Source organism: Pseudopodoces humilis, chromosome 29, assembly GCF_049639895.1.
Source record: "Pseudopodoces humilis isolate 2021_Gansu_Grassland_sample_001 chromosome 29, ASM4963989v1, whole genome shotgun sequence".
Classification (NCBI taxonomy): domain Eukaryota; kingdom Metazoa; phylum Chordata; class Aves; order Passeriformes; family Paridae; genus Pseudopodoces; species Pseudopodoces humilis.
This window is the reverse complement of record NC_142228.1, coordinates 210178-223956: the sequence shown is the minus strand read 5'-3', so window position 1 is coordinate 223956 and position 13779 is coordinate 210178. Positions and strand designations below refer to the sequence as shown.

Here is a 13779-nt window from a genome sequence, read left to right as displayed (position 1 = left end):
AAAAAAAATGGAGACAGAGTCTGAGCTAGTGGGACATTCGTCACTCTTGAGACCTGGGGTAAGCCCTTGCAGGTCTGCATCCCCCTGCACAGGGAGGGGAATGTGCAACACTGGGCTTGCCCTGGTCCCTCTCCCCACACCCAGACAGGCATCAGGAGACTGAAACCCAACAGGACACCAGGCCAGCAAGAATGACCTTATTAAGTAACATCAGCGGGATGGAGGTTTCCCTGTGCAGTGAGGAAGGGCAGGGATTTCTGTGCTTGCCTCTTCTTAAATTCCAGGCCTTACAGGCAGGCTGGAAGCAGCAGTGGAGAAGGAAAACCAGGAGTGTCAGGTGGCTGAGGGTATCCACCAAAATGTGGCCACAAGAAATACCCAAGCCTAGCAGGGTGGTTTTGGATGCAGCTAGAAGGATGCTCTGATCCCCAGGAGCCAAAAGGGGTCCTGGATCAATACAGTGGGTTGGTAAAATGCATCTTAACCTCCTCTGCAAGCAAAGTGAGTGCCATGCCTAGGCCCTCAGTCCTTCTCTTGCTAAATCCTGCTAGCTGCAGAAATTAGTTCATCTGAGAGGGGACTGAGTGGCCAAAGCTGCAGAGATGACAGAGTTTTCTGGGGCTATCCAGCCATCCCAGAGACCTGTTTCCATGGCACGTGGGGACACCTCCCACTGGGGGTGCAACAGTCATTGAGGATGAGGATGGAGAGCTTGGGGTCAGAATCAGTGACTCTGCCAGGGCAGGGATTTCAGGAAAAAAACTGCTCCAGGCATCATTCTTGGAGGTGCTGGGGATGATCTGAGCCTGTCCTTTTGTTCATGGGACATCATGTCCAAGCAAAAAGCATCTGTGGAGCAGCAGAAGATGAAAAACGTGTCCCTTGCAGCTCTCTGCCCTAGTCACACTGGCCTTGGGGCACAGCCAGGGCAATGGGGGTGCCTGGAGCTGCAGCACAGCCATGCCAAGGATGGCAGAATTGTCTCTGCAGCACAGGATCTCTGGGACCAGAGCTTTTGTTCTTGTGAGGCGGGATGTTTATAAGTTCCCATCTGGAGCTGGGCCATGCTATCCATCCCTTTCCCGAGGTCACAGACTGACCCTTAAAGCAAACAGCCCTAGCTTGGCATAAGCCCCATGGGTTTGTACAAGCCAAGAGCTCAACTTGGGGTTGGGCTTTGTCAGCTGGCTGTGCCTTCCTCCTCCTCCAACACCCAAGAAGTCCCCTTAGTCCTGCCTTGACCCCCTCCATGGGGCAGGAGCAGAGGCTCCCTGGGGCTGCTAACACCAAATCCCTGACAGTGTCAGGATTCAGCAGCTGCTGGTGGGATTTGCCCTCCTGTTCCCAGTGCACCCATTGGGCACGTCACATGTTGCTGTTTACAAAGCTGTATGGAGAAACCCTGGTTGGATGCATCCCCCTGCCTTGGCCAGGCTTCCTGGCAGCAGCTGCTGGAGAGGTGCAGTGCCATGGGTGTGTGTGGGCTGGGGACAGAGGGGACATGTCACAGGAGTGTCTGTGCCCCCTTTGGGTGTGGTGACACTTCCAACCCATGCCTGCCTGGCTGCTTGCTCGGGCCCCCCATGAGGACTTGTTGTGGGGATATGCTGAGTGGCACAGGGCACCCCAATCACTCTCTCAGCCTCCCACTCCTGGAGCCCCCAGGGGCAAATCCTGGCTTCTGCACCAGTTTTATGAGTTTGCCAGCCTGATCCCAGTCCCTAATTCGAGTTCCGAGGGGACTGACATGAACTGCTGCTGGAGGGGACAAGCTGTGGGCTCTGCCCAGGAGAGGACAGGATGGAGGGGCTGGGGCGGCCCCACCAGCTGCTCCAGCTGTCACAGCCACATCTCCCCTTTCATATTCAGCAGCATCACATTCATGCAGATTAAGCAGAGCGGGTGCCAGCAGCTGCTGCTGCTCAGGCCATGCTCGCACTGGTGGCACTCAGCACCTGCGGCCACCTTCTGCTCTGGGAACCCCGCGAGCCCTGGCCAGTGGCTTCGCTGCAAAGCACATCACCCTTGGAGAGGGAAAAATCCCAACCCTGGGTGCAGCTCAGCTCCACCAGCTCCTCAGCGTTGTCCTCAGGGGATGCTGGAGGATTTGATGTCACCCTGGCCACAGTGGACAGTGTGTCCCCAGGGCTGGAGGCCATGGCTGCTCCTCACTGCAGCAGGAGCTGATCCCGTGCTGACCCCCCTGTCTGGGCCAGTTCCAGCTGTGTAGCATCTTGTAAGGAAATTAACTTTTCACTGATCTCCCAGCTTTGAGCTGGGGATTAGAGCCCTCACGCGCTGTGAACGGGCTCTTCCTTCTTTCCAAGGCCTTTTTGGGGCTGGTGTGGCAGGAAGGGACAACTGCCCTGGCTGGGCTGACCCCACCTTTCCCCACAGGTACTTGGTTCTTGGTTTGGAGCTGGGCTCACTGTTGGCACTCCTGGCTCGTTTGGCTCTGTGTATAATTAGGTGATGACAGCATGGGCATCCGGGTGGGGACTGAGCTGCCAGGCTGTCCTCAGGGACACTCATCCTCCCATTACTCAGCATCCTGCCAGACCCCAGAACCCACTGGCCCAGACACCCTTGGGTGGCCCCTTCCTACCTGTCTTCATCCATCCCACCCTGGCCCTGCTTGGGTGGCTCCAGCGGGCAGATTTTGGGTGTAATATTGCCTCTGTCAGCCAGAAAAGCGAGGAAACAGCCCCGCGAGCTGCAGAGCCGGGAGTACCGCAGTAATAAACAGCAGGTCGAGGCTGGAGATTGGTGCTGCTGGTATGAAAAAGAGGACAGGCAGGTTCGGAGCTCTGCCGGCTAATTAAGCAGCAGCTCCCTATAATGCAAAAGCCTTTTCTTTGCCGATAAGACCCATTTATAATGGGCCGAGCGGTCGCAGGCTGAGTGCTGGGGGGAAACAATTGGAAAGCATACTGCTGGTGGGGTTGGGTTTTAAAAATAGACATGAAGGGTTTGCTTCTGGGCTTTTTTCTTTTTTTTTTTTTCCCTCTTTTTTATTAAAAAAGAGAAGAAAGCAGCTCAGACCTGCAATGAGAGTTCCCCATGGCCTAGAGGAAGAGCAGGGTTCTGAGGACAGTACTGAGCATCCCGTGAGCCCAGCAGGAATGCTTCAAAGCAGGGAGCATGGAGATGGATCAGGCTCGCAAGCCAAGTAGTCCCCAGGGATGGAATGGGAAACTATCCTGAGGGAGGGAGGAAATGGAACAGGGTTGCACACACTGTCCTTGCCACAGCCAGTGCATGGCCACGCACTGGCACTGCGATGGGAGCAGGGGGACAGCGTGTGCCGCTCCTCCGTGTGTCTCCCGCACTGCGCTGGGCTCCAGCCAGGCCCTGCAGCTGCTCAAGGGGGGGACTTGCACCCAGACCTGGCACCACTCATGGCCCCTCTCCACCCAGGAGTGGCCCCACAGGAAGAGCCTCGACTGAGTGGCCTGATCCTGCCACCACAGAGGGCCAGGTCCCGCTGGGATAACACAGAGAGGTGCTGCCAGTGAATAACTCCAGGGGCCGATACACTGGCACCTGGATGCCAGCCCGGGAGATAGGGTCTGGGAGTGAAGCCAGGACACCCGGGTGCCAGCCCTCAAGATAGGGTGGCTGGGTTGGGAGCCAGAGTTCCTGCCTGCTCCTTCCTCCTGCTTCCAGTGGTTCTCCTCTAACTGGCTGTCCAGGAGCTGCCAGCAGTGGGGTGCAGCCCTGTGCTCAGGACAAGCCCCCATCAAATACAATCTGAAGCAAAGGGAAAGCTCCACAGGTTAAAAAAAGGAAACAATTTCATATTTTTAACCTTCTATGAGCACTGGACCTGCATTTCCCTGCTGCTGGGAACCCTGGCCACTGCTGTTTTGCAGCATCAAGCACTAAATATTTACTTAACTTCCTGCCGTATTAGAACTAATCACTCGTATTTTCCATCAAAGCTTCATTTTCATCTTAACGTAATTCCATCTGTGCACGCACAGCCGCATCCTGCTCACTGGAAAGGCAGCTCTGAGGCTGTTGGCTGCACCCACTCTCAGCAGATATGGGGTCTCTGTCTCATCTTGGAGCACAGATTGGAAGACCTGTGTCCCAGCCTGGCTTCTCCATGGGCTTCCCACTCATTCCTGGTGCAGGGGTCCCACAAGCAATGACATAGCTTGTCCCAGGAGCTCAGAGCCATCCCCAAGGGCTCACACATGACCTGATTCCCAAATAATATGGCAACATCCTCTATTCCTGAAGGTCCCAGTGTGCTCCATGACAGCAGAGATGTCTCCATCCCGGCAGGAGCCACTATGGATCTGCTCTCAGCAAAGCCCCGAGCCTGTGTGCAATCCTGATGCCCTGGTAGCATCAGATCCTGTTTGCCTCCCACCACTGACTTCTCACAGCCCAAATCCAGGGCAGGTCACACCACCCACCACTGGATCACCCCACAAAGCGACTCTTACTGTCTTTGCGGTAGTAGAGGATCTCGAGCTTGCACTCCTCGGAGCCAAGCAGGGCCTGGGTGAGCTGGGCGATGGAGCTCTTGGTGGTGTCAGGGCCAGTGAGGAAGTCGCAGGTGCAGGGCTGTTGCATCACCTCCACGCGGGAGTAGCCGAACATCTCGCAGAAGCCGTCGTTGCAGTAGATGATGGCACAGTTCTCCATCTGGGCGTTGGCAATGAGGAACTTGCGGTCTGCAGGGAGGCAGGAGAGCACAAGGCTTAGAGGGTGACGGGGACCCACAGGGATTGGGAACAGCCTGGGTGCAGGGGGTGAGCTGTCACCTGCTGTGGGGCTTGTGCAGAGACAGGCTGCCAGGGGACACTGGGGACAGGTCTGGGGGCAGAGTGGCTGACCTCAGCCCACACCATTCCAGGTACCACTCTGCTCTTCAGAGAGAGAAAGTGTCCCCAAGTTCATGTGAATTTGTGACTGTGGGGACAGGGGGACCCAAAGTGGGGTTTCTCAGTTTTGCTGGGATTGGCCAATCTCTGCAGCCTTGACATCTCACCACTGGCATGTGAGGACTCTGCTGTCTAACGGGCAATCTGTCCCTGACCAGCACTGCAGGCAGAGGGGAGATTTCAGCTTCTGTCCCTTCCCAGGAGCTTATCAGGGACCTGAGTTATCTCAGAGACTTTCCACCCTTGCTCAGATTTGACTGAAGTCAGGCAAGGGGCAAGAGGAGGAGGGAGTGTGAGGCTTTGCTTCATGGGAAGTGCGGTGAAACCCATTCACATTAATGATTCTCTTAATGTTTTGTAGAATAATTGTGCCTTTGGGCTGAAGGCGGAATCCAGACCCCACTGGGCTTTTCTCCTGTGTCCACTGCTAAGGACAGTGTCCACTGAGGGGCTTTCTATGTGGCCCCTTTTGTGGCCCCTGTGCTCAAAAAGTAGTGTTCATGTGAAGGAAAGGGGAAACTGAGGCAGGGAGTGATGCTGCCCCATTCCCACCTGGCACTGCAGCCACCTAGGTTGGACTGGGGACAGACTTGCTGCCTTGCCAGGGCGTGTGGCAGTGCTGTGCAGCCCACCTAATCCATCCCACATGGAGCCACTTCCATCCTTGTCTTGGGGTGAGCTCTGATTTGGTTTGATTTTGGTTTTCTTTTTAAGGAAAAACTGGGGAGTGCTGGGCTCTGGGACAGGTTTGCTGGGGAGTGACAGGGAGCTGGATGCTTATGTGGCAGATGCCGTGTACCCCCAGCACCATCTCCCTCAGCATTTGGCACCAGCTCCAGGCTGGAGTTGAAGGCAAGACTGAGCAGAGGGTCCGTGTGGAGGCTGCCTCCCAGCCCAGACCCCAATTAATCTCCTGGATTACCCAGGAATGGCATCTGCAGCTTGCGTGCTCCAGAACCCTGCTGCACTCCAGCCTCACTGGGAATTTTACTCAAATGCAAGAGAAACCTCTGCACAGCTGTGGCACCAAGTGCTGGACCTAGTGGGGCAGGGGGACCCCTCCCAGGCATATCAGGGCTCTCCCCAATGGCACCTGCAGAGTCCCAGCTCTGCAGGATGCCTCCCAGTAAAACCAGTGTCCCCAGGGATGCTGTACCAGTCTCCTGCTTCATTCCACCCTCTGACAGCCCCTTGGTGGCCCTTTGTGGGGGTCTTCCACTCTGGCACCTTTCCCACACAGGGCTGATGCTAGCGCTGATGCAGCAAACAGCACAAACCACCACAGACAAATGTTCCCCAGTTCCTTCTTCCTGATCCTTCTATATCCAAATTGCTTTGTCAGCTGGAAGACAACACAAGGAGGGGACCTCCTCCCAAAGCCCTACTCCTGGGGCACACTCTCCACTTGTGATGAACAGTTTCCCCATCCAGTGTCAGCTCCGTGGACTGGATCCAGTCTGGATCCTGGCTGGGCTGGCGCAGGACAGGATTTACAGGACTGGCAGGGTGCCGGAGTGAGCTGTGCTGAGCACAGGGATGTGACCAAGACTAGGATGGGAAGGAGCTGCAGACCCAGGTCTCCTTGGGGTATTTTTCACACCCAATTTTCTTTCTGCCCTGCCCTCACCTGCAGATTTTCCTTTGGGTCCCACAGTACCAGGGCTCTGCACCAACCCTGGAAGGGAAGAGTTGGGCCCCTCTGGCTGCAACGGGGACTCCCCAGGAGCAGCTACACCCATGGGAGCTGCGGTGTTGGGGGTGAAGGCACCCACAGGCACGGAAGAACTCACTGCCTGTAGCAAAGATGTATTAGGTGTGCTGGTTTGGTGTCTCCCAACACCTGTCACAGCACGAAACTGCCGCGGGGGAGCGTGGGGTGATGTTTCGGCAGAATGCAGCTGGTGCCCGACATGGCTGGCAGGGAGCGGGCAGGGCAGGGAGCAGGGCAGAGAACAGGGGACCTGGCTGCGTCCTCACTGTCACACCTCTCGCTGCGTGGCCCTGCTGCTCCCCAGCCGCTGCTTCCCAGGGGGAACTGATAGGAACCAGGGAGAGTTTTTCTCACTTTCCATCCCCAGGGTCACGTCAGTCACTGCCAGGCCACGCAGCGCAGATCCGGCAGGGATGGCAACGCCAGGGAATTTGCCCACTCGGGAAACTTGGACACCAGATAAAACCCACAGTGAGCCGGGGCAGTGGGGGGGGGGGGGGGGCAGGGGGACGGGGACAGCCCCGGCACACCACAGCAGCCCACCGAGCTCAGTTTTTGGGGGACCCCACTCCCGTGGTCCCCCCGCCGCCATCCCCAGCGTTGTAGAGGGGACCCAGTCCCGTTGGGGTGCCCAGAGTGGGAGCGGAGCTCCCGCGCCCCCACCCAGCCACACACAAATCCCAGTGCTCCCCGATGTGCACGGACTCTTCGCTGTATTTGACACGAAACCAGCCCAAAAATTCATATAAAGGCATTACTCGGAGCAACAGCAAATGGCAACATTTCACCAGGGACGGCGGCCGCCGAGAGCGCAGAGTTGAAGGCAAACAGGCAGCGAGCCCGACTGCACGGGGCTACCCCGGTCCCCCAGCCCCGCCGGCCGGGACCCCCCGCCAGCCCGAGCACACCGGCCCGGCACGGGGACTGTGGGGCTGGCCGGTGTCCCCAGCCCCCGGGGAAACACCGAGGCTGGGATGGCTCGTCCCCCTGTGTCGCCCTGTCTATAAATACCCGCGGGGACACTGACTGGCTGTCGCCCACCCCTCTCCCCCCTCGGGAGGTCACAGGGGCGCCTCCGCGCCCCCGGGGACACCCGCCCGCCTCCCCCCCTCCTCTCCCCGCTGTGCTTCGAAGTTGGGGGGCAGCCCCGGCCGCGGGGGGAGCGGAGCGGGACCGGAGGGTGCGGTACTCACTTTGTCCTTCAAATTTGCGAATGATGGTGTCCAGATAGGTGTTTTGGGGGGCCACATGGCCCCGGCGCACCGGCATTGCTCCGCTGCGCTCTGCGCGCCCCGGGAGCAGCGGAACTTGCCGCGGGCGCGGCGGGGAGGGCGGCCCGACCCCGGAGCGGCGCGGCACGGCCCGGCACGGCGCGGCCCCGCTCCGCCTTACCCCAGGGCTGACCGAGCTCTGGAGCCCAGCCGGCCCGGGGCTCCCATGCTCCCGGTGGCCGGAAGGGGGAACCCCTCAGCCCGCCCTGCCGCGCCCGGCCCCGGGCGGGGGCGGCCGGGTAGGATGAGGATGGGAGGGGGAAGCGGGGGAGAGAGGGGGGAGGACCCGCTTGAAAGCGGGAGAAAATAATAGAATAAAATAATAAGAGTAGAAATCCCCAAAGTGCTTAGTCACTGCTGCCCCGGCCAGCCCGAGGGGGAGCCGTCAGCTGCAACAGCTGCCGGCCGGGGAGCTCGCACCCCCGGCGGCCTCCGGGGCTCCCCCGGACCCCCGGCACCCGCACGGCCCCGTCTGGCACCGGCCCCGCGGGCGGGGGCTCCGGGCGGGGCGCGGGGCGGGGCAGGGGAGCAGGTGGGTGCTGGGGTCCTTGAGGGGCTGGGGGTGCCGAGAGGTGAAGGAGGCTGGGGGGCACTGGCACGGGGAATTATTAGAGGGTGGAGGGAGAGACCCTCTGGGGCTGGGATGGGGGGTGCTTGGAGGAGCGGAGATGGGGTCCTTGGGGTGCTGGCAAAGGATGTCCTGGAGGGTTGGGGTGTTGGAACTGGAGGTTGTGCTGGGGATGTGGAGATTTGGTGGGAGTGCAGCTGGAGGTTGTGCTGGGGGCGCTGGAGGAAGGGGTGGTGAAGGAAGGGGTGCTGGAGAGGGGTGCTGGAGGAGGAGGCGCTGGGGGTGCCGGGAGCTGACGGGTGGGGATGGTGAAGGAGGATGGTGGAGGAGGGAGTGATGAAGAGCGCTGGAGTGCGGGGGGTGGTGGGTGGAGGGGGGCGTGCAGGTAGTGCTGAGGTGCGGGGGAGGAGGAGATGCAGAAGTGCAGGGGCAGAAGAGGGGGTGCTGCTGGGGCGAAGTGTCTGTGGGTGCAAGGGCGCAGGAGCAGGGGAGAGTGTGCTGAGGAGGGGGCGCAGGGGTGCAGCAAGGGAGAGGGCGCCGGTCGGCGCAAGAGGCCCGAGTGGGGAGTGTCGGGGGGTGAAAATGGGGTGCAAGGGAAGGAGGGCGGGGGTTTTGTCGGGATGTTGGGAATGCCGGGGAGGAGGTCAAGGTGTTCCTGCGGGGTCGGGGGTGCCGGGCCCCGCACCTGGCGCTGTCCAGCTGCGCTGGTGCTGAAGGGGCGGGCGGGAGGGGGGACTGGCTGCTCGTTTGGGTGGGGGGGGGGCTTGGCGTGGGGCGACCCGGCCTGGCGCAGGGCTCCGTGGGCACGGAGCATCCTTGAGGAACATGGAGCGTTCCGAGTCCTGAGAACTCTGAGGGAGAGTCGGGGGTGTTCTGGGAGCTCTGTTGCACATGGAGAATACAGGAGGTTCCAGGGCTCTGGGGTCACAGAAAGCCCCATGGGCCCTGTAGAGCACGGGGGCCCTGGTGGGTCCCCAGGTCTCTGTGGGATATCAGGGTCCCACGGTGATGCTGCACTTCTAAAGCAGATGTTCAGACCTAGACACAATTCAGTTCTTCTGCTGCCCACCTCAGGGGTGGAGGCCAAGAGGATCAGCTCCCTTTCCTTCCTGAGAAATCCACTCTGGCCAACCCTTTTCTCCTGTGTCCACTGCTAAGGACAGTGTCCACCGAGGGGCTTTCTATTATTATTTTGTTATGCATGATTTTTCAGGCATGAAATTGGTCTAAGAGGATTACAGTCCATTATCATCAGCAGAAGTGTTTTGCTGGGATTTTCAATTACTATTCCAGTGCACCTCAGTAATGCCCATGTGGACCAGGCCATGCCAGTGGGGCATTTGACCCACAGCATGGTTTGCCTGGGTTGCCTCCTGTCTTAGGGCCAACAATGCAAGTGGGTGAGGCAGGTGCCCCTTCAGGCCCATTTCAGAGCCTCAGTGCTGTTTTTATCTCCACCTCTCAGAGAAGGCAGCCTTCCCTAACACAGAAAAACTTGTTCTATTGTTGAAGAGGGTGAAAAACCCATTATCTCCCCCCATCCACTCTGCACACTGCCTCTGCCGTGATTTACTGCGAGTCGTGGAGGATGTTTTGCTCTGTATTACACAGATGCAGCTTAATAGCATGGGGGAGGGAGAGGGACACAGAGTCCAGACTCCTGCCTTTTCTGTTTTCTTGTTGATATACTGTGTGACTCAAGGGAGACAGCTCTGTGCCGCAATTTCCTTTAGAAAATAGGGACATTGGTCACTTGGCCTGGTAAAACCTCTCTGAGATTCCTGGATGACCAGTTCTACAGAGGAAAGCAAACTATTACTACTACAGCTAATATGATAGTAATTATGATTATTAATCACCAGGCAGTCAGGATTTAAGGTTGGCCTCCTGCCCTCCTCTCATCCCATAAATCAGTCCAGGATGTTCATGGACACATCACGTGCAAAAGGATGTGTCTGACAGAAAGGGCACGTGACGGCTCAGAGCCCTTCTGATGGGGTCCCCAGAGTGGAGTGTGGGGGCACCAACACGGCTCTGGGCATGGGGCAGGGCACAGCCCTGGTCCCCCCAGACCTTCTGCCAGGGCTGGGGCTGTGCAATGACCCCAGAAAGGCTTTTCCTGCTCCAGGCATAGCAGTGAGGCCCCTTAGATCCTACTTTCTCCAACCAGGGTGTCTTGTTGCAGCACGTGGCTGGTGGAAGAGCCTCCCTTCCCAGCCCTCTTCCCCACACCACCCTTGCATATGGAGTTGAGTCATGTCATTCTCTTTCAGGTTATTATTCACTAAGCTCCAGGAGCTTCCCAGGGTACCCCTGGTTCTTCCAGTCCCCTCACAGCTCCCCAGTCCCCTCAGTGCATCCCTGTAGGGCCAGGTCATCTGTGCAGTTGCCAGTCCATGCCCTGCCTCTCTGCCCTCTTTGGAGGACTTTTGCCCAGACTTCTTTCAATTCCCTGGGTTTTAAGCATATGCTTGTAGTTAATCCCGTGCTTACATTTTATTCCAAATTGGAAAAATTGGGGTCTTTGGGCAAATTCTCCTGCTGTTCAAGTCAGCTGAAGGGCTCCCTGTAATTTAACTGAACAGTAATCCTCTCTGCCCTGCTCTCCTCCTCCTCCCTCACTCAGCTCTACTTCTCCCCCTTCCTCCTCCTCCTCTTCCTCCTCATTGAATGTTTTTGAGGTTTTACTCCTTTCCCCCTCTTTTTTTTCTTCCTTCCCACACCCTGGGGAACCAGTGGGAAACTACCTGGTTTCCAAGGGTAAAGAAGACCTGGGTGCTTCCCAAGGGTGTCCTCCCCCTCCCTGCTCCTGGGAGTGCAGGAATTCATAATCTGTGTGGGAAATTATCACCTGCTCAGTGAGGGGCTTCCCTGGGCAGGCACAGGCACAGGCACATTGGGAAAGGAGGCGCAGCCTTAATGGGGTGTGGATTTGGGGTGGGAGGTGTGGGATGGAGGGGATGGGAGCCCACTTGGATCCCAGCATGGCAGCTGTTGGCTGGCGCTTGCCAGGAGAAACGTTTGCCAACCGGGACGCGACATTTCTCCACATTTCTGTAATTAGAGCCACACTGCAAACACAGCTGGGAAGGGAGAGACAGGGCTTTCATGGTCCCCAAAGCTGCTTCCAGCCACCAGGACTGTCCCCAAACACTCTCGGGTGTCCTTCTGCCTGGCATGGCTTTGCCCTTCACTTTTGGAAGATGCTCCACAGATGTGACACGGGAAGGGAGGAACTGGGGCTGTAAATTTATTTTGCAGGTGGAAGGATGCTTCTTGTTCTGGCTCCTTTCTCTGCCTCATCAGTCCAAATACTGGCATATTTTTTCAGGATCCACACTGTTTGTTTGTTAAGTATAAAACAAAAACCCAAACCAAGGGTAAAATGTGCAGCCAAATTAAACCCTTATCAGCCTGGGCTTTCCCAGCCTTGGGAGACTGCAAATTTGGAAAGGACTCAGTGACATTAAACCAAGTCACAGACATTGTTTCCTGACAAAGCTACTTCCCACTTGTGGCAGGAAAAGCCACGGAGACTCTGCTCTGGGACGTGGCCCACTCAGTTCATGACATCTCTCTTGGCATCCTGCCTGTCCTCACTGCACAGCAGGGGAAACTGAGGCATGGGGCAGGCTCGTGACTCACCTGCCAGGAGGATGGATGGGGCCTGCAGGCTGCAATAACTCGTGATGCTGCAGGGAAGAGCAGGGAAAGGCAGGATGCAGCTGTGGGAAGGGGGTGCTGGCAGTGGCTGCAGCAGCTCTGTCTGACTGGACACTCCTGGGCAAGGGGGGATAGGAGCCAAGTGCCAAGTTCCCAGCACTTTTGATGTGGGACAATTCTCTCCCTGTCACCTGAGATGCCTCCCTGTCCCCCTTGGTAGGGAATTCTAGCTAAACCATGGGGCTGGGGGGAGTCTGAACTTGCTTAAGAGGGGAATATGGGGTCTTGTCTCTCGCCCCCAAATTCACCTTTACACCACTCAGCCCTGCCTGAACACCGGGGAGGGAAGAATGATGCTGACCAGAGCTCGCAGGGGCTGAAGCCAAGGGCAGGGAGCTGCAGGGATGCAGCTTTCCCAGTCCCTACTGCAGCTCACTACATTCCTTCCACAATTGTGCTGTCCCCTGAGACTCCCCCAGTGCCACCTCGCCCCTCTCTTTTGCCCACGGTGGCCCCTTCTGATGGCCCCAGCTGCTGCTAAGCCGTGGCTGCGTATTTCCAGGCGCTCCTTGTCCCTGGGGAAGGGGAATGTGAGGAACGCAGCCCTGTGCACCCTGTCTGCTCCTGCCTGGCCACCCGTGGGCTAAGAATAGACCTGGCTTGGTCAGGCCCCACCGGCACCAAGGGACCGTGGGGTGTGGGAACCCCCAGCCACCTTCCTGTGTGGGATAATGGACCTAAAATATGAAAAATGGCTTTCTGATGCCCAAAGGCTCCTTGTGCTGGGGAAGGGAACCCAGAGGGTTTCTTGCTTTGAATTCATGTGATTTTAAAGCAAATTTCTCTGGAAGCTCCATGTACAGGCATGGGGGTGCAAAGCAGCCCCCCAAGCCTCTGTACCCACTTCTCTTGAGCTCCCCTCTAGGAGTTCTGTGAATTGAGGGGGACTCTCCTCCTTTTTTCTGCTTTTACATTTCTTTTTACTCCTCAGGGAGTGATTTTGCTGAGCCTCCTAATTTCAGCTGCAAGCATGATGCAGAAGCCAGAAGGCAGCAAAATCTCTCCAGATGTTATCACAACGGGGAAGGAAAATCATCCTTGGTTTAAAGCTATCTTGTAAAACACTGCCGCTGGCTTGGCAGAGCCCTTGGGGCACCAGCCGGCCCTCACTGCTCTCAGAAGTTTCAGCCAGGCCCCCCATGTCAGCCAAGAAGCTCCAGCTGAGCTCAAGGTGGGACCTTCAGCCTCCCCTTGGGCTGGACTGGGCATAACCTCGTGTCCAGCCCCAACTCCTGGGTGGACTTTGCACCTGTGTTGAAGGTAGCCTGATGTCCAACCCCATCCCATCTGCTATGTGGACCTTGGCCCCGTGTGAAAGGTTGGCTGGTGTCCAATCCCACCTGCTGCACAGAGCTTGGACCTGTGCTGAAGGAGTCTGATGTCTGCTTCTGTCTTCTGCATGGCTGGTGGGCCTGGGCTGTCTGTCTGCCTCTGGACACAGCTCAGTGCACCCTTCACTCGCCCTCGTGTCCATGGTAGGACAAACTCAGCTCCTCTCTGGTTTCTCCGGTGTCTCACTGAGTTAATGTTGCAGTCCCTGAGTGACAGTGTTCAGTGTGGCTCTTTTTTAATTTTTTTTTTAATCCTCTTCTCCAGAAAGCAATTTTCATG

The 13779-nt window shown here is 57.6% G+C and overlaps 1 protein-coding gene across 2 annotated transcripts in view; it reads right to left on the bottom strand.

Moving 5' to 3' along the window:
- The window catches only part of KCNH6 (potassium voltage-gated channel subfamily H member 6), a 32445-nt gene extending 24527 nt beyond the window's left edge, over positions 1 to 7918 (bottom strand). For both annotated transcript variants that reach the window (XM_088068139.1, XM_014261023.2), the window contains exons 1-2: positions 7800 to 7918; positions 4455 to 4685 (exon numbers count right to left, since the gene is read on the bottom strand). In XM_088068139.1, the coding sequence (XP_087924265.1) occupies positions 4455 to 4685; positions 7800 to 7875 (307 nt within the window). In that variant the 5' untranslated portion in view covers positions 7876 to 7918. The remainder of the gene's footprint in view (positions 1 to 4454; positions 4686 to 7799) is intronic.
- Positions 7919 to 13779: the final 5861 nt, after the last annotated feature.